General features: G+C 40.8%; 1 protein-coding gene across 1 annotated transcript in view; it reads left to right on the top strand.

Annotated features, from left to right (window-relative positions):
- ZFYVE9 (zinc finger FYVE-type containing 9) overlaps window positions 1-25,160 on the top strand; it is a gene marked incomplete at its 5' end in the record, with an annotated part of 39,754 nt that extends 14,594 nt beyond the window's left edge. Inside the window, 11 exons of the mRNA XM_082483419.1 lie at window positions 1,566-1,688; window positions 2,939-3,094; window positions 12,139-12,363; window positions 14,788-14,870; window positions 15,605-15,709; window positions 18,396-18,546; window positions 20,011-20,091; window positions 21,458-21,620; window positions 22,769-22,874; window positions 23,900-24,076; window positions 24,912-25,160. Coding sequence (XP_082339545.1) covers window positions 1,566-1,688; window positions 2,939-3,094; window positions 12,139-12,363; window positions 14,788-14,870; window positions 15,605-15,709; window positions 18,396-18,546; window positions 20,011-20,091; window positions 21,458-21,620; window positions 22,769-22,874; window positions 23,900-24,076; window positions 24,912-25,073 — 1,532 coding nt within the window. The 3' untranslated portion in view covers window positions 25,074-25,160. The remainder of the gene's footprint in view (window positions 1-1,565; window positions 1,689-2,938; window positions 3,095-12,138; window positions 12,364-14,787; window positions 14,871-15,604; window positions 15,710-18,395; window positions 18,547-20,010; window positions 20,092-21,457; window positions 21,621-22,768; window positions 22,875-23,899; window positions 24,077-24,911) is intronic.
- Window positions 25,161-25,555: the final 395 nt, after the last annotated feature.

The following is a 25,555-nucleotide window of genomic DNA, read 5'->3' on the forward strand; positions in this document are numbered from 1 at the left end:
TTATTAGCATCCCGAAAGAACCCAATCTTGCAATGAAATTACTATAAGAAGTAAAACACAAAGCCAAAAGAAAATTAACTTCAGTCCAGAAATATGTGCTAATTTCTTTGCTAATCGGACTGTGGGGAATGTTTCACACAGAGATACATTTTAATTAGCCTTATGAATATTCATGCTTCCTTTCTCTGAAATTCTCTTGGAACATCCGCTCTGTGAGGCATCCGCAAGCGCTGCATTCAACAGCACTATTGCACATCTTGGCCCAAAGTGAAGCTTTTAGTAATTGTGGTGTCCCCTCCCAGTTCATCCAAATGGAGGAGAATTCATAAAAAATAAAAACTAATTTTTAAAAGGTTAAAAAAAAATTATGTATTCGTTTATCTGACAATTGCTTTCCACAGTCTAATTCATGACATCCTTTAATACATTCCTGATTAACTTATTTTTTCATCTTTGATTTTTTATTCCTGTTAAATGTTTTGCTGATAGAGTGCATTTCTAATGTTAAGCTGGAAGTAACCTTCTATTGCAGGATAGTGTCAAAACCAAAATGTGAGCAGCATTTAATTTCAAAACAAATCTGTTCCATCCTGTGTTAGCTGTTCATGTGGGTGCCTGATTATTCAGTCTCCTCCACAAAAGAGGAGTGAAACTACAGTATACTTTTCAGCTTTTATATAGATAACCTCAAATAAATCGTATTTTCTATGCTAAGTTGATTTTCTTTCATATGCTGTCACATACTGGATTTTCTTTGCAGCATTTTACTTCTGATATTCTAATTTTATTTTAAATTATTCCAAAAATATTTTTCATATTAGAAAGCAAAATTACCTTTCTTTCTGGATAAATTTAGCTGGACAGGCAATACAATTCTTTCAAAATCTGTTTTCATCAGTGTAACTATTTTTTGTTAAAGCTTAAATGCAGAGTACATTATAATCACATGGATGAAAAATTTTAATTTGCTAGTCATCTGGGTCTAATCATAGAGCGACACTACAGACATCTTTGAAGTTTCATATTGGGACCCATTTTACACTGGATTTGGACCTTCTATGATTTATAAAAAAAATGTTTTATATAATGTTCCCCCATTTGTTATCTTCCAAGTAGCTAGTGCACAGAAAGTGTAAGTTATGTGACATAGGGATAGACCATGTATTGGTGTTAGTAGTCCAGGACTGATGCTCTTGTCCTTTACTGTGTTACAAATAACAATTGTTAACTTCTTTGTCATTTGGGATTTCAGTTGACACTGCAACATATTTCTCAATTTGATTTCCATTTTCTCCTCCAGTTGATGCCAAAAATTGTTAATTTCTAAAACAAGCTGCACTTTTTTAAAGGATGTGCAGGAGTTATGCACGTAAATGCTATTGAAGTTTGAAAATACCACCCTAGGAAACAATCAATCAAACCAGCAATACTTAAGTTGTTTTTTTTTTTTTTTTTAAAGATCAAAAAAGCTAAAAGCATCAGAATCTGGGTTATCTGATTATAATGTAGAGTACTGTACCAGTAAGTTGAGGACTTCACTTTGTGTTTACTTGTTTCTTTCATAGACTATGCTGTGGAAGAGAGACCTTCTCAGATCTCTGTCATGCAGCAGCTGGAGGATGGAGGCCCTGACCCTCTTGTATTTGTTTTAAATGCTAATTTGCTGTCCATGGTAAAAATAGTAAATTGTAAGTTTTTATTATTAAAGGAGGCTTGGGGTATGAGAGGGGAAATGTTATATATGTTAGTAGTAGGAATAGCAGCATTATTATTTGGTAGGATAGTCTCTGAAAATGTGCATGGATTGAAAACCTTGTGCTTACCCATATTAAGTTAAATTATAAAAGGCTCTTTCCAGTGCTTTAGACATCAATACAGATAATTTTGTGTAGAAAATATGAACTAGACTGGTAGAGCCTCCAGTCTCAGGTTTGGAGATCAGTGTCTCCTGTCTGACTTGGTAGGGCAAAGTATTTTGTCACTTGTTCTCTCTTTGGTTGCTTACCTCATTTCCCTGTCATCCCATTCTGGAAAAAGCAGATAGGATCTAACAGTAATACGCAGGTTCCGTTCCGCTGTGCATCACTTCTGTCCTTTTCTATACTGTGTGCGTGTGGGCGTACATGTGCTGAGGGAGCCAGGAATGAATGGGGAGGCATACAGGTGGCTTCTCATGTTAGTACCTCAGTTCATCTCTGCTGGATAAAACATTGTTTGAGAAATTGAGAAGGACAATTTTGCAGTAAAATGTTTTGGTTCTGCGAAAAGTTCGTAACAATAAATTAAGGTGGTGTTTATAAACCTTTCAGCATCTGGTTAAATAGCAGTACAATTTTTTACATATATATAAAAATGTGATTACTATGCACATATATATACATATTAGATGAAAGATTTTAATTCAGTAACTTAGTATTCTCAACAAATCAATTGTGAAGCTTAGAGCATGTGTCATTGCTAACATTCATGGAAGCAGAACAACACAGTGACGTCTCATGAAAACACCTGACATCCAGCTATCCATCTTAAGAGACAGATTTCACTGTCTGAAACTGGTTTAGCTGTCAGGATCATGATACGCACAGCCAACAGCCTGGCCTTTTCCCAGGTTTCTTCATTCCCATTTAAATCCTGTCCTTTAATTTGGATACAGAAACTGCTAAAAGTCTGCTCTGTGGTGGTAATCTCATGATCTGACAGGGAGCTGTAACGCTCTGAGTCTTCCTTAGCTGTAAACTGGGAATTGTTGAGCTGCTTTTGGTTTGGATGTGCTTGCTTGCAAGGTAACAGATTTAGAACCTAATTTGTCTGTGTGACAGGTATCACAACCAAACGTACTCTAAAACTGATTCTTGAAAGAGCTATCTTCCTGTAGTGAAATTCAGGCATATTTTATGACATTCTGATCTTCTATTCTGACATGTTTTCCTCTCTGCAGATGTGAATAGGAAGTGCTGGTGTTTCACTACAAAAGGCATGCATGCAGTGGGGCAGTCAGAGATAGTCATTCTCTTGCAGTGTTTGCCTGATGAGAAATGTTTGCCTAAGGACATCTTTAACCATTTCGTGCAACTTTACCGGGATGCCTTAGCAGGTAGGAATGCTCTCTGTTAAAAGTGGGTTGGAGAGATGATGGTACTGGGTCACATACTCACATTTTTGTCATTTAGCAAATGGCTATTCTTATATAAATGAATATAAAAAGAGAATAAGTATCAAAGCTGATAGAGGGCTGGGTTGTTATTGGTTGTTAGTATCCAGTGTTGTACTCAACTCACCAAATAGAAGTATTAATAAGGTGCTGGTGACCTGGGGAGCTACTCCAGAGATCTCCCAGCCTTCCTCTGGTTGCCAGCAGAACAAAGAAGTTTGGGCTATAAAGATCATGCATAGACTATTAGAGCAACAGAGTGGGAGGACTCTGCCTGTGACAACTTTGTGTTCAGCAGCCATTGTTGACTGTCTGCTCTGGCTGCTTCTGCTAGGTGCTGGGGTAAGAATTTGCATATGGCTAACGTATCTGAAATTAGTACTGTACTTCATTTAGCAGGAAGTGTAGTAGGGTATTCAGCGGGACTCATGGGTGCGCTAATGACATTGCTTTTAATAATGAATTATTTTTTCCAGCTTGAAGTCGGGGTAGCTTTTTCAAAGACATAGAAACAAAATTCTTGTGGATAGTATGTTAAATATCCACAAACCAGGTAGTTTAGAAATTCGATTCCCACAGTGTGTGTGTCAATTGCCACATTAAGAAGATACTATTTATATTATAAAGTAATACAGATATTTATGTATATATGTGCCTGGAATGAATTGTGGGGCATTGCAGAAATTATCCCTGAATTTTCAATTTTAGTATCTCAATTGCAAGATTTTATTATGTAAACTTTTACACATTTTACATTGATAAGTAAATGGGTTTCCACTTTTAGCTGGTTTTGGACCTTAGAACTCAAAAATTATTGTGTAAGGAAAAGTGCAAGTATTTGGTTCCACTGATTAGAAAATAAAGCTCGTTTTCCAGAGGTGAAATTGGATCACATTAAGGTTATATACTGAAAATACATTTATGAAGGGTTCTGCATATCATTTGCAATGCCTTTGGAGTGACAGGCATGTACTCTGCTGGATCAAACACTGGCTGGACAGCTCGGCCCAGAGAGTGGTGGTGAATGGAGTTAAATCCAGTTGGCAGCTGGACACAAGTGGTGTTTGACAGGGCTCAGTGTTGGGGCCGCTCCTGTTTAATATCTTTATTAATGATCTTGACGTGGAGACTGAGAGCAGCCTCAGTAAGTTTGCAGATGACACCAAGTTAGGTAGGAGTGTTGATCTGCTTGAGGGTAGGAAGGGTCTTCAGAGGGACCTGGACAGGCTGAGGCCAATAGTATGAGCTTCAACAAGGCCAAGTGCCGAGTCCTGCACTTGGGCCACAACAACCCCATACAACGGTACAGGCTTGGGGAAGAGTGGCTGAGAAGCTGCCTGGCAGAAAAAGACCTGGGGGTGTTGACTGACAGCTGGCTGAACATGAGCCAGCAGTGTGCCCAGGTGGCCAAGAAGGCCAACGGCATCCTGGCCTGTGTCAGGAATAGTGTGGCCAGTGGGACTAGAGAAGTGATTGTCCCACTGTACTCAGCGCTGGTGAGGCTGCACCTTGAGTACTGTGTTCAATTTTGGGCGCTGCAGTATAAGAAGGACATTGAGGTGCTGGAGAGGGTCTACAGAAGGGCAACGAAGCTGGTGAAGGTTCTTGAGAATAAGTCTTATGAGGAGTGGCTGAGGGATTTGGGGTTGTATAGTCTGAAGAAAAGGAGGCTGAGGGGAGACCTTATTGCTCTCTACAACTACAGGTGGGTGTTGGTCTCTTCTCACAAGTTACAACCGATGGGACAAGAGGAAATGGCGTCAAGTTGTGCCAGGGGAGGTTTAGGTTAGACATTAGGAAAAAATTCTACACTGAAAGGGTTATCAGAGACTGGAACAGGCTGCCCAGGGAAGTGGTTGAATCGCCATCCTTGGATGTATTTAAAAGTCGTCTAGATATGATGCTCAGGGACATGGTTTAGAAGTGGGCCTGGTAGAGTTAGATAACAGTTGGACTTGATGATTTTAAAGGTCTTTTCCAGCCATAACTATTCTATGATTCTATGACTGAATCCAACACTTTATTAAAATAGTGAAAAAGATCTTTTTTTCCTAACATGTCTTCATACAACAAAGGTCAGCTTGTCGAGAGAGGTTGCCAGGTTCAGAATGGGCTATTATCACATATTGTAATGGATCTTGGGTACACTGGAAACAAATACCTTGCCAAACCTCACTTCATTTGCAATGCTTTATCTTCTAATTATTATGTTATTCAGAGGGAGACAGATATGAAAAATTGCGTGCGTGTGTGTATGTGTGTGTGTATATATAAATTGCAGATATAAATCCAGCTTGGTGTGTATATTGCAATGAAGTTCTGTATAATTACACTACAGAAATACATAATTTATAACTCCTACATAATATATTTGGAATTCTTTTTTTAGTGCTCTAGTGATAGTAATTTGATATCTTACAATAGCACTGGTGGAAAGAGCGGCCTACTATTGTACAATTCTTAATCAGAAACCAAATTTCATTGTTTAAGAATTCCACTGTGTAATACTTTTTTGGTAGGATTTGCTCTCTGTTGTATTTCAGACATGTAGTAGAAGTAGATGGACACCTTGAATTGCTATGTAATACCAAACTGCACGGAAGTTTTTGCAGAACATAGCACCTTGATAAATTCCCATAGCATTTTGTAATGCACTCTCTCAATATTCATCCTTTTTTCTTTCCAAGTCATGCGTGTTTGGGAGGGAGAAGTATACATTAGCATGTTTGCAGCTCTGGCTGTTTTAAACACCGTTCAGCCAGAGAGACGGGATGTGATGCTGTAGGGGTTTCACTTTGGTGCTTGTAATCCCCGGGAAGTGGTTAGCAGTTTGCAGGCTGTTGTAGATGGAGCCACAATTCCAAAGTTGTTCATTTCAGAAGTACTGCACCTCTCCTGACGATTAGATGATAGACATTTAGAGTAAACGAGAATTCCCATTAGAAGTTAGAGACTATTTAAAACCCTGCCTCACAGTTTCATTTTTCATTATATAGTGTATCGGTTTAAATTTATTTTGCCGTCAGGAAACTGAAATAAATTCTGTGGATGTGTTTTATTTATCTCCTTTAGTAAATGTTTTCTTAAAAACAGTCATAAAATAAAAAAAAACACATATAGTATTTTTTATTGGAATGGAAACAAGAATTACTTCTCGTGATGTTGATTTTGTTTTGGAATAATTTGGGGTTTCTTGTTGTTTCTGTTTTCAGCTGAAAAATACACGATTCTCCTTTTGGTTATTTAATTAAAGCCCATATCTATAGCGATTTATTTTTTCACGAGTCACATTTATTTACTAGTGCTTCTTGCTCAAGTTTGTATTTTGCATTCAAGTCTGCACAAACTTGTACGTACTTGTGCCTCTTCCCAAATGTTTCTGCTTTCCTCGGAGGATAACCTGTTTCTTGAGGCCGAGTCGTGTCCTCTGACCTAGTTATCGCTCTCAGCTGTTTGCAGAGTATGGGTCTAGCATGTGCACATAGCGGCAGCAGAGCCCAGGCAGGAGCGGGTAGTCTGTACACTCAAAACTTTGCAGTTTGTCCTTCAGATTCCTCTCCGGTTTCAGCATGGATAAGATGCAGCACCGCCCCGAACTTTAGTTTTCTTATGGGAAGTCCTCAACCTCAAGCTTACAGTCTGGTGTTAGGACTTTATAACTGTAAAACAATGGAGAGATTTTGAAGGAAAAATGGCATTTTTCACTATAGGTTGTATGTATGTGAGTTATAATAAATTATGAAGTTGTAAATTAAGGCAAGTATTAATTGCTGTTCAGTTTTGATTGCTTTATTTTTCCTATGGCCCTTCTGTCAACAAGCTCCCTGCTGTGTTGCTTTTCTTGTTTGGAAATTGAAAGCTAATGATTTCTGTTGTGGTTGTAGTAGTTGTACTGTTGTGGTAGTAATCCCATGATTATCCTTGTCTGTTGGCTATAAGCCTAGCAGGAGGTCTAGTGAATGGAAAAATGAGAACTTCTGTCCGTCTGAATGGGTACTTTGAAGCAGTTGGATGTGTTAATATAGAGCTGCCAGATATGCCCTAGTGCATCAACTGTTTCGGGGAATACAATAAATGCTACTGTTACTTTTGAAGTGAAAATGCAAATCTGACAACTGCTTGAAATGGCTTTGTGATTGCTCTGGTTTGGGGGATATTCTGGGTGAGGGTGGATCTATCGCAGTCAGTTTTGTGTATTTTTTACCCAGCCTGGTTTCAATTAAATAAGGAGGTAGCTTATATGGAGTAGATCTGTAAAGAAGCGCATGTAGATGTTCTGAACAGAAAACAGGTGAACTGAGTGAATAATACACCCCTGCAACTGTCATGTGGAAAGATAGGTACAAAAATCAAACATCATATAAAGTGTGAGAGTGATTGGAAGACTGCTACAGACTAGTCTGAGGAAGTTTTTCATGCTGGTAACTGCTACTCACAGTGATAGTAAGTGAAGCATTATGTCCCTTGCCAATATGAGTAAGTTCTTTCCAAATTACTTGCTGATGTATTTCAATAGAAAGATGCTGAGTGTGGTCAGAACTTTGAATATTGAGTTTCTCATGTTTTTTCTCAATGTTGGCATCTGCCACAGATGTGCCATCAAGTTACATTCACTATCTTGTCTCTTCTGTGGCTCTTTGTGGCTCTTGGTGTGGTAGTGACTGGGTTTGTATTGCATTTCCAAAGAGCATGTGCTCATTTTCTCTTTAAGAAAATCCATCTGGCAAGAATGTTCTTAGGTGAATATTGCTTTGCATCTCTTACTCAACTGGGATGCTTGGGTTTTCAGGATGCTGGCATAGTGTTGGTACTTGGCAATTCTTGGTTGTTACTGATGACAATGGAATGAGGCCGGCCAGATGCAGCTAACTTCCTCAAGCCACATATATATGCCTTTCCTAAGACTAGATGCTAATAGTAGCTTTTTGACCTGGGATTAACCAAAATATGAAGCATACATTAGGAATTTAACCTCAGTGTTTTTGGGAAAAGCACCTAAGTGGCTTCACCACATTATTGAGGACAATAAACAAATGCAGAAATCTTTTTTTTTTCTTTACCTTTCCTAGTATAAACTATTTTATTTGAGTCCAGAAGGGATTGCCAAACTGATATGCAAAGTACGTTTTTCATCAGAGGAAGATACCTAAATGAAGAATTCAGACCAGCATGGATCATGACAGAGGAGAAAGTCACATCAGTGGATAAAAGCATGTTTGTTTTAAAGGCCTTTATAGAGCTGCTTGGGATTAAAAAGTCAAGGGTAACCCAGCATAATTGAGAAGAGAATAAGTACTGACTCCTGCAGACCTGCTTTACAAGCATCATGTGCACTTAAGGCACTTCCTAAATAATATCAATTGTCTGATGTCAGGTGCTGGAACTTAGTATAAATAAAGGCACCTTGCTGTTCACTCTGAGATTACCTCTTTAGAAAGGAAATTGTGATACTTTGTAAATTGAATTACATGCCTTTGAGAAGGTTAGCTTTTTCGGAGGTTTTTCTGACAGCTACACCTTCTCTACAAGCCTCTGAAACACAGTTCTATGCTTAAAATATGTAATGGTGCAGTGGTTTGGGTTTGACCATGTTGGTCATAGCGACTTATCAGTGGGGTCTTGACTTGAAACCACTTGGAACCACCTTCAGAGACATGGCAGGAAAGGCTGACAACCCCTGGCTAGTACAGAAATATTTGTGGGACAAGCCCAAAGTCCAAAGAAGCTTTTTGACTTGGGTTTGCGGGTTGAAAAGGGCACTAGAGAGGTGTGTAGGAAAACACTTGCTTGATTCTATGTGGACACATGCTGTCCACATAGCAGGCTCTTGCATGCTCTTATAATAGTGAATTGCAGCACAACTACCTAATCCCAATAGTTTGTTCTCTTCATAGCAGTAACCGATCGGAGCTTTCACTGTGCGAGCTGCTTGTGTCAAAAGGAGTAATTTATAACGCCGTGGCTTATGGTAGCAAAGTGCTGAACAGCTGAGTTGCACATTCCACTCTGAGGGTTTTTTTCATGTTTCTGTTGGCTGAAAAAATTCTTGTTAAGGCATCCCAAGCGTGTGAGCCTTGGATCTCCATCTCCTGAAACGGAAAAAATAAGTAGTCATTCCCTTCTGCTGCAGCACTTGGCATCAGTCACAAGTGGAAACGTCTGATTGCTTTCTCATCCCAGTGGGCAGTACCACACATCTCAGAACTATACGGTATTGTACAGCTTCACTTCGCCTAGCCTCTTTCACACAGAAAATGCTTCAGAAAAGGGCGCAGAATTCAATTCAGTTTAGCAGTTCATACACTTCATACATTTTAAGGTTGGAAAGGATTATTGTGGTCATGTTGTTGGAACCGAGAAGCTCCCCAAGTAATTTTACTATCAGGCTTGTAGCTTCTATTTGGGTAAGAACAGATGGGAAGGGAAGAAGGAAGTATAAATGAAGAAAAGGAGATTACTGAGGGTAGGTGGGAATTGCAAAAGCAAGCAAGTGGAGTTGAGATAGAAAGCTATTTTAGATAAGAGAAAATCTTTTTCTTGAACACGAATCAATGCATTGGTTTGCACTCACTTGCAAGATGCCTGAGTTGGTGCATTAGCAGTGTTTTCACTGAGCAGGCAATAGTGTCACAGCACAGGCTGACAGAGAAATGCGTTTGCATATGGGCAGGATCAATGATTTTCAGCAGCTGACAAAATTTGATGTGAATCTATTAATCATGTTAGTCCTTCAGTTTGACAAGTAGCTACTTTTCATCAAGTATGCTCAGGTGAGCATTACAGAAATTGTAGCCACTGTAAGAGTTATGGAATTTGATCCAAGTTGATGATGTCAGCTCTGGCTTGTGTTTATCTGTAAAATTACAAATCAGCTTCACAGGATAGTGGCAAACTACGAATGACCCACACCCTGTCATGGGGTGCCTGGGCTGCTGAAGCCTGTCTCATTTTAACAAAGAACTTGAACTTAGTTTGTGCAGCACCTTATGAGCACAGAAAAAAATAAAATTCCACTAAGGTGCCCACAAATTTGAATAGTAAGGAAACCCCTGAACTTACTTATTAGTCAGAGTACAAAAGGAGCCTTTTGTTTACAGACCTGCCAGTAGCTATGTTTAAAGCTGGAGGTCCTACGGTCATGCGAAGGAAGCAATACTTGGTGGTGATTGTGCCACGGAGGTCTGGAGGAATGCAGAGTAGCGTGGCCACACCTCCAGAGTGAGGGCAGGAATAGCTGTATTATTCTCATGCCTGTGCTGGCTTCATGGAGGGTTGCTATGACTTGGGACTTTCATAGGGCTTAATTGTAAAGGACAGACATGAAGGGACTCATTGGTTAGCCTTTCCTTTGCTGGCCAAAACTGTATCTACTGTATTTATTTTTCTTGCATTTGTAAATGCTTGTGTATGATTTTTAGGCTGGTTTGCAGTGTAAAAATAGAGGAAGTTTAACCTGAAGATCATACTTGTATAACTGAGGAGGTCAAAGTTGCACTTCTGTGACTTATGTTTTTGCTTACTTAAAACCTGGTGTTTGTGTGTCTGTGTGTGTCTCTTGTGTGTAAAAGGGAGAAACCCTCCAGTTACTGTCCAGTTGATGCGCATGTTGGGGACATGCACATCGCTGCCTTGAGTTCAAATACAAACACTCTGTTATAAGGTGGCGGAAAAAGAGCAGAAACTCCTACTTAGCAGTCTCTCTGTCTGCAGGTGAGAAAGTCTGGGTTTATTGCAGGAGCCTAGGAGGCCTGCATGAGTGCCTCAAACCCATGCGATTCCTCAGGAGTGGTGTGATCAACCACAGCGTGCTCTCTGAAATTACTTCTGTTTTTCTTTGAGAGCAAATCAACACTATTAATATTCACATCTTCCTATGGAGAATTGTGATCAGCTGTTCTGTACATTATTTGCATGCTGTTGTTGTCATTTGATAAAAGGAATCACACCATGGTTCTTTGCTTCAATGTTAAATGCTGCGTTGGATGTTATAATAATCTAATCAACATTCAGATTCATTCAGCCATTCCAGTGTAAACATTTTTGGAAATTAAGAGCATCAAAGAATAAAAATGTGAGTAAAAATTAGTGATGTTTCTCCCCTGTGTCTCTCTCAGTTGCGTTTTACATTAAGTATACTAATTAAATAAACACTCTTTTGTGTAATTCTTAAAATGACCCAGATCTTCAATATGTGTCTGAGCAGGCACCCCAGTGGTTTGCCTAAATGGAAAGACAACCAGTGGGCATTAATCGATTGACCGGGTGCACATCTCTCTTTAGTCGCAGCTGGGTCTAAAAGTTTAGTTCAGTCAACAGCAGCTTATGCAGTGGAAACGCCTTGAGTATCTGGAGGACCCCGGAAACAGGCTTTCTTTGGGTGCTTCTGTAGTGCTGAGGGGGTTGCAGGTACCACTTCCTTAGCAGCAATACTGGGCTGAGCTGCCCATACTCTTCCCCAGCTATCCCTGGGATGCATCATCTCCTCCATTACACTGCCTCTACTACCTGAAACAAGCAGATCTCCACGAAAGAGGCAGATCACAGAAATGGTTTGGGTTAGTCTCCCTCCCTGCTGCCCCAGGAAAGGCAGTAGGTCTGTGGTTGCACGTGCTGTCCTGGTAACACTTAGGGGCATGGCTCAGTCAGGTGCAGAAAGGAAGGTATGTGCGTGTGTTCCTACAGAACTGACTTCATACCAGTGATAGTCACTGAGTACGTGTATCACCAAAGGTGGATCAGCCTGAGATATCATGGCTTTGGTGGCTTTAGTCTGCAACAATTATTCCGTAACAGATTATGCGCTTCTGCACAGGAGGTAACCTGAGCCCCTGTGTGCCATGAATCATTGTTTCTGGTGTGATAAATAGATATTAGAGCTTCAGGAAGCAAAGTGGTTTTAATATGGATTTTTTTTCCCTTCTGAAAAACTCTTTAAATTCTTGATATAGCTCTCAATCTAGTGAAGTAATGAGCATTTTTGTTCATAGGTAACGTTGTGGGCAACCTGGGACACTCCTTTTTCAGCCAGAGCTTCCTTGGAAGCAAAGAACATGGAGGGTTCTTGTACGTTGCAGCTACGTATCAGTCTCTGCAAGACCTGGTGCTCCCAACCCCACCGTACTTGTTTGGCATCCTCATTCAGAAATGGGAGACTCCCTGGGCTAAAGTGTTCCCCATTCGGCTGATGTTGAGACTTGGAGCTGAATACAGACGTAAGTAACATACATTCTTTTAGCTGCAATTATTTCTGCAGGAGAATATATTGGGGTTTAGAGCACACACACCCAGCCCTAAATTGTTACCTGTCAAAGCCACACAAGCTTAAACAGGCAAGTAAAAATTGTGTTTCATACCCACATTGCATCCAACTAACAGCACGGCAGTACTGAGGTTGTGATATGACCTACAGCCTTTTACAGCTGTACTGGTTGATCAGGGAGATTTTTGTCGAGACAAATCTAGTTCCGAACAGCTGTTTGTAGTTCACTTAGTAACCTGAAATGGTTATGTGCAGAACAAGCCTTATTTAGCTGGTGTACTTAGGACAGGGGAGAGCCTTTGAGACGTTAAGGTTTTTCTGTGTTGAAATGAAAGAGCATTTGCTTTTAGGTTTTTAAAACCATGCTCATTTTCCAGAGAATAGCAATATGTGTGCAGGGGCAACTGATGTTGCAGTTTATTGCAAAAATTCTGTTGAAACTATTAACAAATAGGCTGGAGAGAGTGTTTCAGCTGAACAAAATCTTAGCAGTTAGCATGAAATTAGCATAGAGTTAGAATAAAATGGTTTTCAAAAAGCATTTGCCATCACGGGAGCCAAGAGGTTATTGGAAGTCTGTCCACCATGATGGGCCAAAAATTTGCTGTCTTGCTCATCTGCTTTTTTAACTGTCACATCTCGTAAATCTGAATTACTATGAAAATGGTCTGTTGTTAGTTCTTTTTCAAAACTTTTTAACAAAGTAAGTTTTAGAATACACTTTATAGAGATATGTAAATTTAACTTGTGATGCTTAGGGAACATTGGGTATTTTTTTATAAAATACATACGCTACTAGAGAGGAAAAAGAAAATCTTCAAAATTTGCTTTCTGAGGATAAGGATTCTAGGTTAAAGTTGTCCGAAGAAACATTAGTGTTAAAGGTATTTAAGTTTTTGTGTGTATGCATGAGGTTTTTAAGTAGTGTATTTATTTCTGTGAACATTTAGAAAAACAAACAAAGATGCTCATATTTTGGATGTGACATCTGTTTTTGAGCACAGAAACAAATGTTTTGATATTCACAGACAGAAGTACCTGCTCTGAATATGCTGGGAAGCTGGGGTTTGAATTACTTCTATAGCTGTCGTTTGGATTCAGGCACATTCACTTGTGCTGTGACAGAGTTGACTGCAGATCACTTCCTCAGTCCCCTCTCGGAAGGGGCTGCATTTGTGTCCCAGGTTTCCTTGGGTACATCCTCTTTTCTGGTGGAATTGTCAGATTTTGGCCATTTGTCCAGTGCTGCTGAATACACAGCAGATCAGATGCAGGAGGCACTCCAGGTTGCTAGCTGTCCAGAAAACATCTGCATATCAACCATGCATCTCAAGCACAGGGAATTCAGTGCATCTGAGCAGCAATATGAGTCCAGGCTTGCAGACGTGGGAAATTCAGCACTTTTTGGTGCCTCAGGACACTATGCATGAGTTGGTCAGCTGTATGGTGCACATGTAGGAGCTGAGAAGCTTTCCAGATCATCAGTGCGCAGAAGCTGGAGCTTATTTCTATCAGGAAATCCTGATGATGTTATTCAAACGTGCTGCATGTTTTGCAGCCCCTTCTGACTACATGGGGAACTGCGAAGATGTGCAGCATTTTGTGAAATCAGGCTGAGTGTTTGCCTGAGGATAGTTTAGGAACCTTCCTTCAAACATTGTGTTTAGAAAACCTTGGCATTACATATTACTGCATGAGTCATGTTTCAAGCACTGTTATGGCATCTGCTGCAACACAAGGTAATGTAGCCAGATCCATACATTACATTTTGAATTGCGTCATAGATATTTTGCAAGTATGCCTAAGTCAGCTAAGGAATGCAGGTATTTTGCATTGCTGACATACTGTGAATGTAATTTTAATTGCTTTTGACATACTGCTGTAGAGAATTTGCCACATTAATGTGAAATTATGAAAACAGAAAATGAAATAATCTCAGTATTACCGCATGAATGTCACACAACAGCCACAGAAGCTAAAGGCTTATGGTGCTATAGTGGAGAGCAGCAGGGTGGTCATAAAAAAGGGAGAAGCTGTTTCCAAGAAGTAGCCTGAGAAAAGCATTTAGAAAGGTCATCTTTGCAATCAGTGTCCCGATCTCTAGGTTTCACGCTCACAGTGTGGCACTTGTAAGCATTCCACATAATTATTCTTATTGTTTCTAGTGCGGTGGGCAAGGAGCCATGACACACGTGTAAGGTGCTTTATAATGTTAAACCCTTCCTCCCCTTTGCTTTTTGAACTCTGGTCTTCTTTCCAATCTCTTCTTTTGCTGCTGTTTCCCATATTCAACTGAGGAGATTGTATTTGAGTCTGGTTTTGCAGAATCTCAGTATGCAAATTTGAATCTGATCTTTTCTGTTTTATTTTATCCTAGTTTATCCATGCCCACTTTTTAGTGTCAGATTTCGTAAGCCTTTGTTTGGAGAGACTGGACACACGATTATGAACCTTCTCGCAGTAAGTGCCGAGACTGAGTTTGCACGTTCCATCGGTGTGAATGGCTCAATGTGGGGAGAACTGTACTCCTGTTGCACATAGTAGCTGGCATGCTTAGAAGATTACAAGAGTGGGCATTTGGGTGAATTTACCTGCTGTTACTGTTATTGGATGTTAGCTTTCGACAACATGGTGAATTATAAAAAGGTATCCAAATCAACGTCCAAAACCTGGCCACCTGAGAATGTTTGGATCCGGAAATAAGCACAGTAGTTGCTCCGATTCCTTCCTCAGAAGTGCTAGGTCATCACAGTGTGCAGTCACAGCTCTCTGATTATACAGAGCTTCAACTGAAGCGAAGTTATTAGCTCTTCCTACTTTGCTAATGTTTGCAATATAGAAAATTCTCTTTGATGTATGACTTAATTTCACTGCTAGAAACACTAATAACTCTATCCAGTAATGTAACAGAACACAGAGAGCAAATTTTCTTACATACAGTGATGACATTCAAGGCTGGAGAATATTAATTTTGATGTAAGAAAATCAGTGAAATGGCGAACAGTCATGATGATTTTTTTTTCATTTGTGTACTGCAATTATGTAGGTTACAAGCTGTGATGTCTCCATTCCTCCCTGCCTTTCAGTCACTGATTACAATTATTTTAATGGGCTAACTAGGAGTCACTAGGATAACCTACGGCGTTAATGTTGATCATCATGACTAACTTTTAAAAACTTGTTTTAATTACCAGGACTTCAGAAATTACCAGTACACACTGCCGGTGGTCCAAGGTTTAGTGGTTGATATGGAAGTCAGAAAAACCAGCATCAAAATTCCCAGCAACAGATACAATGAGGTAATGCTTATAAGAAATATGTTTTTCTTTGTTTCTTTGTGGTTGGAGGACCTGGGATCAAAAGGAATTTTATTTTATTCACCACCACTAGGAAAAACTGCCTCAAAAGCAATTGATAAATGCATGATGCACACATGTTTTGAGGGTGAGTGAGCGTGGTGCCACAGGAAGTATGCAATTCAATTTAGTGTTAATTAAACTCTTAAACTCTTTTTCTTCGTTTTTTTAACTGTTTACCTATAAAGTGTAATAGTAAGTAATAGAAAATACTGGTTTGATTTGAAGAAATAAGTTGGCAAACTTCACGCTTGAGCTGAACTAGAAAGAAAAAGTGCACTAGCTTTTCTCATCTATGTGTTTGTGCGTATTCAAAGCATTTATTAGTATTTTCTTGGTTGCTGTTTATTTTATGTAAAATTTCGACATCTAAATTTTATACTTGATTTCTGATGTGAAAAAAATCAGTGTCTCTAGGATTTAGTACTGTTGAGGAAGCTTAGTGACAGGATATTTGAACAATAATGAAAGAGCAATGGAGAAGGTGATTGATTTTGTGGTCTGTCTGAATAGAATGGGTATTGGTATTTTGAAACCAATCAGCATTTGGGGTGAGAGCAAAGCTCCTGGGCAAAACGGTATTTGTAGAAGTTCTTGTAATATCAGAGCAGAATACAGCTTTTTCTCAAGAGAGAATTTCCCTGCAAGAAGCATTTGAGTAAAATAACAGAATAAAGAAATAAATTGGAAAAAAGGAAAAAGTGTTCTTATGTGCAGTTTGAAAAAGCTGAAACTGATGAAGCAAGAAGATAAAGGATCTGTTAAAAGGTATATTAATTCTTGATGCAGTTGTGAGAAAATGGAAAAGGGCAGTAAACTTTGCATGAATTAAATACGGATTGGCACACAAGATGTAGTCTGGTGTTAGCTGTGCCTGGCGGTTGCAAGTGTGTGAGCTTCAGTTCTGCACTAAGCTGGACCGTGAGGAAATTCCTGTGTTATGCAGCTCAGCAAAATCTCTGCATCAGGACTGGGTTCTCTTTCCGGTGTGAAGTAAGGATTCGGCTTTTTAAATGAAGGAAGTGTTACTTATTTAACATTATTGCTTGCAATCCAGTTGCAAGGTTGAATTACTAGAAATTTTTCATCTGAGTTTAGTTTGAATTAAGATGAATTAAATCACAAAACCTTTCCCTTTTCCCATGTAAAGTGGTATTTAATTAGAAAACAGTGTCACTCAAGCTATCCAGAAAGTGAAAAAATTATTTTAAATCTCATGCATGGATTAAATGTGGAGAATTCAGACTGTAATTAACAAATTAAACATTAATACATAGTTTTGCTATTAAATACGTACTTTTATCTTCAAAACTATTTACATTTTCTACAACTTCGAGTGATACTTAGTTGCCTGTTTAGTCCTTCAGAAGAGGTGACTGTCATTTTTTAATCAGTTGCCTTGTTACAAAGTACAGTTGCCATGTCCAGTGGTTTCTTGCAATGCTGATTGGAGCTCCTGCTCTCCGTAAAGATGGCTGCTGTTGAGCTAAAATCTTGTTTCTGGAGCATGACATGATAAACTAGATAATGAAATACACTGTTGTCTGATGCAAAATCTTAATTAAGTTTCCTCCCCAAACATTACACCTGTGCACATTTGTCAATAGTGAGCATCAGCTAATGTTCCTGACACTATAATTAAGGTTTTATGTTAGACTGAGAGAGACAAATGTGTTGTGTGTAGCGTGCGTGCTTATCAGCTACAGGAAGCAGAGGATGGGAGTATGAGTGCTGTTAAGAGATGTCAAATAATTCAGCATTTTCCTTCTCATCAGGGTTTTCTTGGGGGGGGGGGTAATTTAATTTGCCTCTTTTTTTTTTTGTCTTTTAAGCAAACATATAATTTTTGGTTTTGAAATGAATTCCAGAGATAGATGACTCCCTCAGTTTTCTTTTGGATCAAAAATCTCATAGTCTGAGCCCCCGTGAAGAGGAAGAGAGGAGAAAAGGAAAGAAGCTGTGTAATTTACAGGAGTATTTTGTCAAGGCATGTAACTAGGTTTTTCTTAGATGATAATCAGCAAAACTTTTTGGAGATCTCCTTTGCAGAGAATTAAAATTATTTCTGGATATCTGTGATTCAGATCTTGTTTAAAAGTCGTCAAATTGGGAACGTTGATCCCAGTTTCAGCAGTTCATGCAGGTGAAGCACAGAGACACTAAAGCTTTTTTGGTCATGGCCGAACCAGGATTAAATGCCACAAGTCTGAGTGCCAGTCTAGCACTGAACTGCTGGGGCAGCATTTATGATTTATGTCATAAGCAACTGTAGTTGTGTAAACACGCCAGATATTTCCTCCCTATGTTTTTCTACTGTTTTTTTTTTTTCCTGTGAATTTATTTTTTTAAAACGGCTAGAGAGAATAGCTTTTGCAACCTATATAGCTCAGCTATCCCTTTTACCGTTTATCTTAATTACATAAAAGGTAGCACTTTTAAAGCATCTAGATGGTGTAAGACCTGAACCCTCTTTTCCAAAGCAGTTTATGGTTCTGAGTGCTAAAATCCAACATGAGAATATGAGCCCTGTTGAGAAGCTTGCTCTGTCTGATTAAACTGTTCCAAGAATCACCCATTTATGGTAGTGCTTGATGAACAGGGTAGAAATGGTAAACCTTTTTGTTTGCAGATGATGAAAGCCATGAACAAATCCAACGAGCATGTTCTAGCAGGGGGAGCGTGCTTCAATGAGAAAGCAGACTCGCATCTGGTGTGTGTTCAGAATGATGACGGGAATTACCAGACGCAGGCCATCAGCATCCATAATCAGCCGAGGAAGGGTGAGAACGGGGGTTCACGAGGAGGCCGTTCCCTCCCGGCGCTCTGCGTGACTTCTTTGCCATTTGTGTTACCGTTCCAGCACGGGGCTTTGTGAATCGGTCAGAACTGGATTTGTCTGCATTTCACTGAGTTTCTCTTAAACATTCAGAGAAAATAATTCAGGCTGCTGGCGTTACTGAATGGGCAGCTTTGTGAGTTAGACATGCAACACAAGGAATAGTAACATGTTGCTCTATCTGCCCTTTACCCCCTCGGTGTTTTATTCCCCTTGGAGAATCCACGATCTTAGATGTCAGGAGGCACGCTGTGCAGTTTGCATCCTGCGTACAGTCTACATCATGCTTCTCTGGCTCAATGATGCTGTCCTGAATTTGTCTGAGAGGTGTTCTAGCAACTTCATAGATCAAGCAGACGTAAAATAAAGCACGTAACAGCTTGCTGCCTTGTAAATATGGTAATACTGCTTGCACAATACAGCTCAGGACTTGCGGTGCTCCAGAGGTCACGGCGCTGTAATTGGCTTAGGCAACGTCTCTGCATTAATAATGAGAGCTGTCTTTGGCATTATTGGAGACTACAGGTGAGGCTGTCTTGCCTGTGCTTGACCTATACTATGTGAAAGGAAGAAGATGACATTTAGTGTGAGAGAAAGGTAAATAGGAATAACCAACAACGGCAGCATTTTAATAATGAATCTTCAAGAAACTCCTCGTGTTCACCTCAATTAGACCATCTAATTTCCAGGCTTTATTTTTGTTAGAGTGGGCCGAAAGGCTGCAGCAGCAGCGTGCTGAGAATTTAAATGTTGTGGTTTTGGGGCAAATTTCTGGCAAAGACATTTATACTATCTCCACATGACAACCAGCAAGACAGAGGCCAACTTTTATGTTTTGCAAGTATTCCCCGTCACTCCAGTGAGTATACTGGCATGGAGTGTCACTCAGGCCTGATGGTCTTATCTGACTTCTGTTCATTTTACATATGGGACAAGAAGAGGGATTTCCAGCAGGAATTTCATGATGCTTAGCGATCAGTTAAGAGAATTTTACTTTAAATCAGATGGCTTTAAACTGTGGCCTTGCCAGTGGGTTGGTGTTACAGTGTGATGCATAAACAGCTCGCTCACAATCTTTGCCAGCTGTGTGGGAACATTTAGAAGTTATTTATGTACTTGGTTACCCTAAATTAATAGTCCTGAAACTTAGAGGTGTGTATGGGGAGAGTGATGAAATAAGAGCATTTATTAGAGGTTGACAAAAACTGTTGTCCAGTTTAGAAGATAACTGGGTGATTTGCCCTTCCATATCCAAGCCTGTGATCTACGTTAGTCACAATAATTCTAAGCACCATTTGTCCTGATTTAGATTATTCACCTTTCTGGATGATAGAGCTGTGATACCTGATTCTTGTGTAAGGCATTGTTTGACGAAAGTCTCACTAAATCACTCCTGTTGTTGTTGCAGTGACTGGTGCCAGCTTCTTTGTGTTCAGTGGAGCTTTAAAATCCTCTTCAGGCTACCTTGCCAAATCCAGTATAGTAGAAGGTAAGAACTGAACTGCTTGCTTAAAACACACCGCTTCCCTCTTCACACGGCTCAGCCCTGTAGTTATCAAGGCTCTGCTGTTATGCCTTGGGCATTTGAATCATGCTGCTGCTTCAGCTTTATCCTACTTTTTAGCCAAAAAAATCCTGTTTTCTTTAATGAGGAGGAACTTGTCCAGATGCTGTAGAGCAGGGACACAAGAAAATGAGGGTAAGATATGAAACACCGGGCTTGTGAGCCTGTGATCAGTTGACTGGTTTGGGTTGTGTGAGCCTAAGTAGTATCAAATGCATAGTCCACTGACCAGGAGAGGAAGCCCTGCTAAACTTACTCTGGTCCCAAATAGCTCTGCTTTATGCAAGATTATGAATGTGCATTGTTTATATGCTTGTGCGTGGGCAGATAAGAATATGCCATGTCACCACTATTGAGCTGGCACCTCTCTGATTTGCTTTGTTCTTCTTTTACCAGTTGTCATATCACAGAAATAAATGCCGACTGTGTACACTGGATTGAAAGCCGTTATTGCTTGTTAGCTGAGCTACAGAACTCTGTAGTCTAACCTCACCGCAGATGTGACAGTGCAGACAGTAGTGTTTTAAGTGTGCTCCTTACGGTTTGCGAGTGAGGTATGCAAGAAGCCCATGCGTGCAGTCAGTTAGCACAGCTCCGCTGACGAGCAGGAACTCTTAAGGTGCGCCAGCTTGAGAGCTTGCAGCTGTATGAGTGTGCAGTCCACGGGGGAGTGGGCACTCAGGGCTGAAAAGTGGTCATCTGACTGTAAGTCAGTGTATGGAGGCCATTATACCATTTTCTGTGCCTAAATTTGTGGTTTAGTGCAAGACATGTATAGGTGGATTCAGGCAAGGAGTCTGTACGTTGGGGAACGGTATCATTCCTAAGTTATTTCGGCAGTAATTTAGACTGATCCAATCCAAATTCTGTATCTTTTGCCACTGTCAGGCAAGCATTGACTTCCCAAAAGCTCTGTCACTGCTGGAGTGCTGCTTCCAGTGCCAACAGAGGTGATAGCTGAATGGAGGGGGGTCACACGGGGTTTCTGAGGGTTCCCTAGAGCAGATGCCAAGTTTTGAGGCAAACTAATGCGGCCGTTTCTATAGCTGACTTTATCTGCTAGAGGGACTTCACACTGTCCTTGTGTTTTCCCTAGTCAGCGCTCATCAGTGCTGCGTTTTAGGAATCTGAGAGTTCAGAAACGGTTTTATGTAGCATTGCTGCCTATGACTCTTAAAATAGATGTTTAACCTTTCTGTTGCAAAAAGAGGAAGGAAGCCCGTTTCTTTTTTTATATAGGCTCTGTTCAGTGTGGCTTATCTTGGTTTATGAGGATTTCTTGGTTCCCTAGATGGAGTCATGGTCCAGATAACTGCGGAGAACATGGACTCTTTGCGGCAGGCATTGAGAGAGATGAAAGACTTCACCATCACTTGTGGCAAAGTAGATGCTGAAGACCCTCAGGAACACGTTCATATCCAGTGGGTAGAAGATGATAAAAACTTTAGTAAGGGGTAAGTAGAGGAGCAATTGCTTGACATTGCTTGACTGTATTTGTTAAAAATTTTAATTGATCTTATAAGGTGCATGAGTCTTCAAATCAATAGGAATTACAAGTCTCTGCCTCTGTTTTGAGTGATAAGATGTGATTAAATGTAATGAAAATGGAATTGAGATACCAGAGCTTTGGGGCATCAATTTAGAAAGTTGTCAATGCTATGGATTTTTTGCCATTGCTAATATCCAGTTATTGGAAACCACTAATCTGTCTCCAACGCTCAGTGCTGAACCCTGCATATCGTGGCCACTTTGCTCTCCTGGTGCTTAGTTTGCATTAAGTAGTGCTGGAAATAAAATTGCTGAACATCAACAGTATATTTGGACTCTTGATAGTTAAGCCAAAAGAAAGGTGTATACGGCAGCTGAAGTATTTATGGCACTAAAGTGCTGTTGTGATGGGCACAATGTTTAAGGATTTGGCATCTAGAAAGAAGGATATTCCTGTAGTTTCAGGCTCTCCAGGTCAGTCTTAGGTTCTGTACTTAAATTCTGGACTAAGTAGCGTTTCAGGTGTTGCTGGCCTACACTGAGGTTACAAGTGACTAAAATCTGTATGGAACGGTCATTGCTGCATTAGCACCTTATGAGAGCTCAGCTCTGGGGTGAAGCTTTGTTGAAAACCTTCAGGAAGGTCCTTCCTGCACCTGGTTTGTGCATATTGATCAGGGTGGGCGTCAGAGGTAGGAGCTGCAGGAGACAGCAGGGAGCGCACTGCTTCTTGGCTCTTCCCTCCTGCACAGCCCCGAAGGAGCCCATTCCAGAAAGACTGCTCACTGTGAAGCTCCAGGCCCAGCACCACCATCACAATTAGCAGTTGCATTCAAGATCACTGGTTTGGAAACCCTGAGAGAAGCCTTTGGGTTCTCTTCTGAGGCTAATTTTGGTCTATGCCCCACTAAGCTGATGTGGTACGTTGCTGTGTAGTAGCAGCTCAAATTGCAGAACACTCGGTTATGAAAAAGCCTGCAGTGAGGCAGCTGGAGGAGTCGGCTGCAGCAGAGGAGCTGCTCTTTGATCCCCAGTAGTTCTCTTTTGCAGTGGTCTCTGTCCAGCTCGTGGCTTCCGCTAAGGCGTAACTTACCCTTTTCCCTCCCTTTTACAGTGTTGTAAGCCCTATTGATGGCAAATCAATGGAGTCTATAACAAGCGTGAAGATATTTCATGGCTCAGAGTACAAGGCAAACGGAAAGGTCATTCGGTGGACAGAGGTAAGTCAGTCACGTCGAGCTGCGTGTAAACCAGCACCTGGCATTTTGGGACTGCAACCGCAGCCTGCTCTTCTTTTGACCTGCTCTCCCTGCTCACCAAAAGTAAAGCAGCAAATTCTTCAGAACAAACCCGTGTTACATTTCCTACCTGCAAGGGAAGATACAGTGCGGGATTGCGCAGAATAAAGTATCCTATCGCTGCTGCGCAGCTCAGGCTCTGTCGCAGTCCGCCTCTGCAGCCCGCTCTGCACTGGCCGCCTCCTCTCCCATGTGGTTCTTGAACATAGGATGGAGGGAACCTGAAAAACACTTGCTCGCTGTGTTACCCAACGTAACGGTTGGTTTCATCTGCATTTGTTAAAAACTACCTTTTTAAACGGACACAGATGTTAATAATTCTTTTTAAAAAATGCTATTTCAAGGCACCTTCTCTAAAATGCTGCAATTTAAAATGAAGGTGCTGTGGTATAAATCACGTGCAGTAGCTGCTCCGTTAAGGAACTGCTTTCATGGCTGATGTCAGCTGTGACTCTGCCAGCACCAAATGCCAGTATTGGAAGATTTCTTGAAGTGTTTCACTTAACCTGCCCAGGAGAAACCAAGTTACTCACTCTGCAGCTCTCCATCTTAGTGTTTTTTTCCCAGGTCAGTTGGGCTCAACAGAGACAAGTTCAGTGATGACAGTAGAACATATCTTCAGGATGGGAATGTGAATTTCCTGAAATTGACATCTGTTTAAGAGCAGGTTTTTATTAAAAACTATGTACAATACATAGTGAATTTCCATAATGAGGCGCTTGACCAGAACTGAAAGCTTTTTGAGAACAAAAATATTAAAATCTTTCTTTTGAAGTTTTTTTTTATTTTTTTACCCCCTAAGGTGGCTTGTCTTTGGAGTCTTTCGCTGGTCTTCCCTGAGCAGCTGTTCTTTAAGTCTTCATTTCTAAAAAGTTTAAATGGCATCTCAGTAACGTCATTTTCTAGAACAGCCACATGTTATATCTTGTGTTAACTCATTCCTTCAGGTATTTTTCCTGGAAAATGATGAGCAACATAATGGTCTGAGTGACCCAGCCGATCACAGCAGGTTGACTGAAAACGTGGCGAAGGCGTTCTGTTTAGCTCTCTGTCCCCATCTTAAATTGTTGAAAGAAGATGGAATGACTAAGCTAGGGCTGCGTGTTACGCTAGACTCAGATCAGGTAAGTCTTGAACAATTCTGGTTTAACTGGGGGGTTGCTCCCTTGGTTGTTCCCCAGAAAGGAAATACAGCACTTCAGCCATTCTCTTGGTTAAAGAGGTGCCGATATCAGATGCTAATCGAGTGGTGCTGACTGTTTGGTGTTTTGGGCCATCTGTTAAATTTGGAAAGCTGGTGCCTAGCCTGAATTAACACCAGGCTTGACCCCCAGATGCCACGAGCACCTGCTCTGTAGTCGGAAACCTGTGAACAGCCCCACCACGTGCTCAGAGGAGACGCTCAATTGGCCTTTTTACCTTAAGTTAAAGGCAGGAGCATATTCAATGTATTTGTGGGTGAGCATACAACATCGTTCACAAGCACGGCTGTTCCTAAAAGATCACATTGCGTATGTGGCAGAGCAACAGAAGGAAGGTCCCCTCCAGAGTGCTCTATAGCAAAAGCTATGAGCAGAGCTGAGGGTCTCCTGGCAAGACAGCTGGCCGTGCCCTGCAGCGGATGCGTTCTTAGCACCAACCAGCCTTAAAATACTCCATGACTTAATCTGATAATGCAGGATGCGGTTCCTGCTGATCTGAATGATCTGCTTTGACAAAGCAGTAGAAAAAAAGAAGCCACTTTTGTCTAGGCAGCCACTGGGAACATAGAGAACAAAAACAAGTGGAAAAGCCGCTTTAGCGCCCGCTTCATCCCGTTGAAGGGCCCGACTTCCCCGGGCAGAGGCCACAGCCCCTCACACAGCTCACCCTGACGCACAGCCCTTCCCTTACTGCCTGCTGAGTCGCAGCCTTGTGTCCTGCTCTCCGTAAAACCCACTCTTACTTTGTATCTTTTAGGTCGGTTATCAAGCTGGGAGTAATGGACAGCCACTGCCCTCTCAATACATGAATGACCTGGACAGTGCCTTAGTTCCAGTGATTCATGGAGGGGCGTGTCAGTTGAGTGAGGGGCCAGTCATAATGGAGCTCATCTTTTATATTCTGGAAAACATCTCATAAGAGGACTTCATTTTCTGTTCAGACCTGTTCCAGCAGCAGTTGTATCTGAATCATTTGCACTTTAAAACTGGAAAATTAAGCTTTTGTTAACACTATGGGGGAGGGGGGAGGGGGAGGAGGGGGGGACAGTTGTTCCATAATTCTAAATCTTCTATGCATTGTCAACAAACAGAGGATCAGGGCAGCTTCTCTACAACATGGCTATGCTATCCTTGCAGCTAATACACTTCTGTTACTGTTTAGAAAAATGCTCATGTTTAAAGACTTGCAGTCATGTACTCTAAATGCTCAGACGGGTGCAAAGATCACTGGGGAGTAAATAAAAAGTGAAACTCCAATCTTGTACTGTTTGTAGATGGACATGTAAGAAACAACAATCAAGACCTCCATTCTGACCTCATCATAATGCCGTTTGTGGTTATTCTGTAGACACTAAAATGTAACGTTTACATTATTTTGACCAGATTATTGGTTGAAATGTG

This window comes from Vanellus vanellus (assembly GCF_965231255.1).
Source record: "Vanellus vanellus genome assembly, chromosome: 5".
In the NCBI taxonomy this organism is placed as follows: Eukaryota; Metazoa; Chordata; class Aves; order Charadriiformes; family Charadriidae; genus Vanellus; species Vanellus vanellus.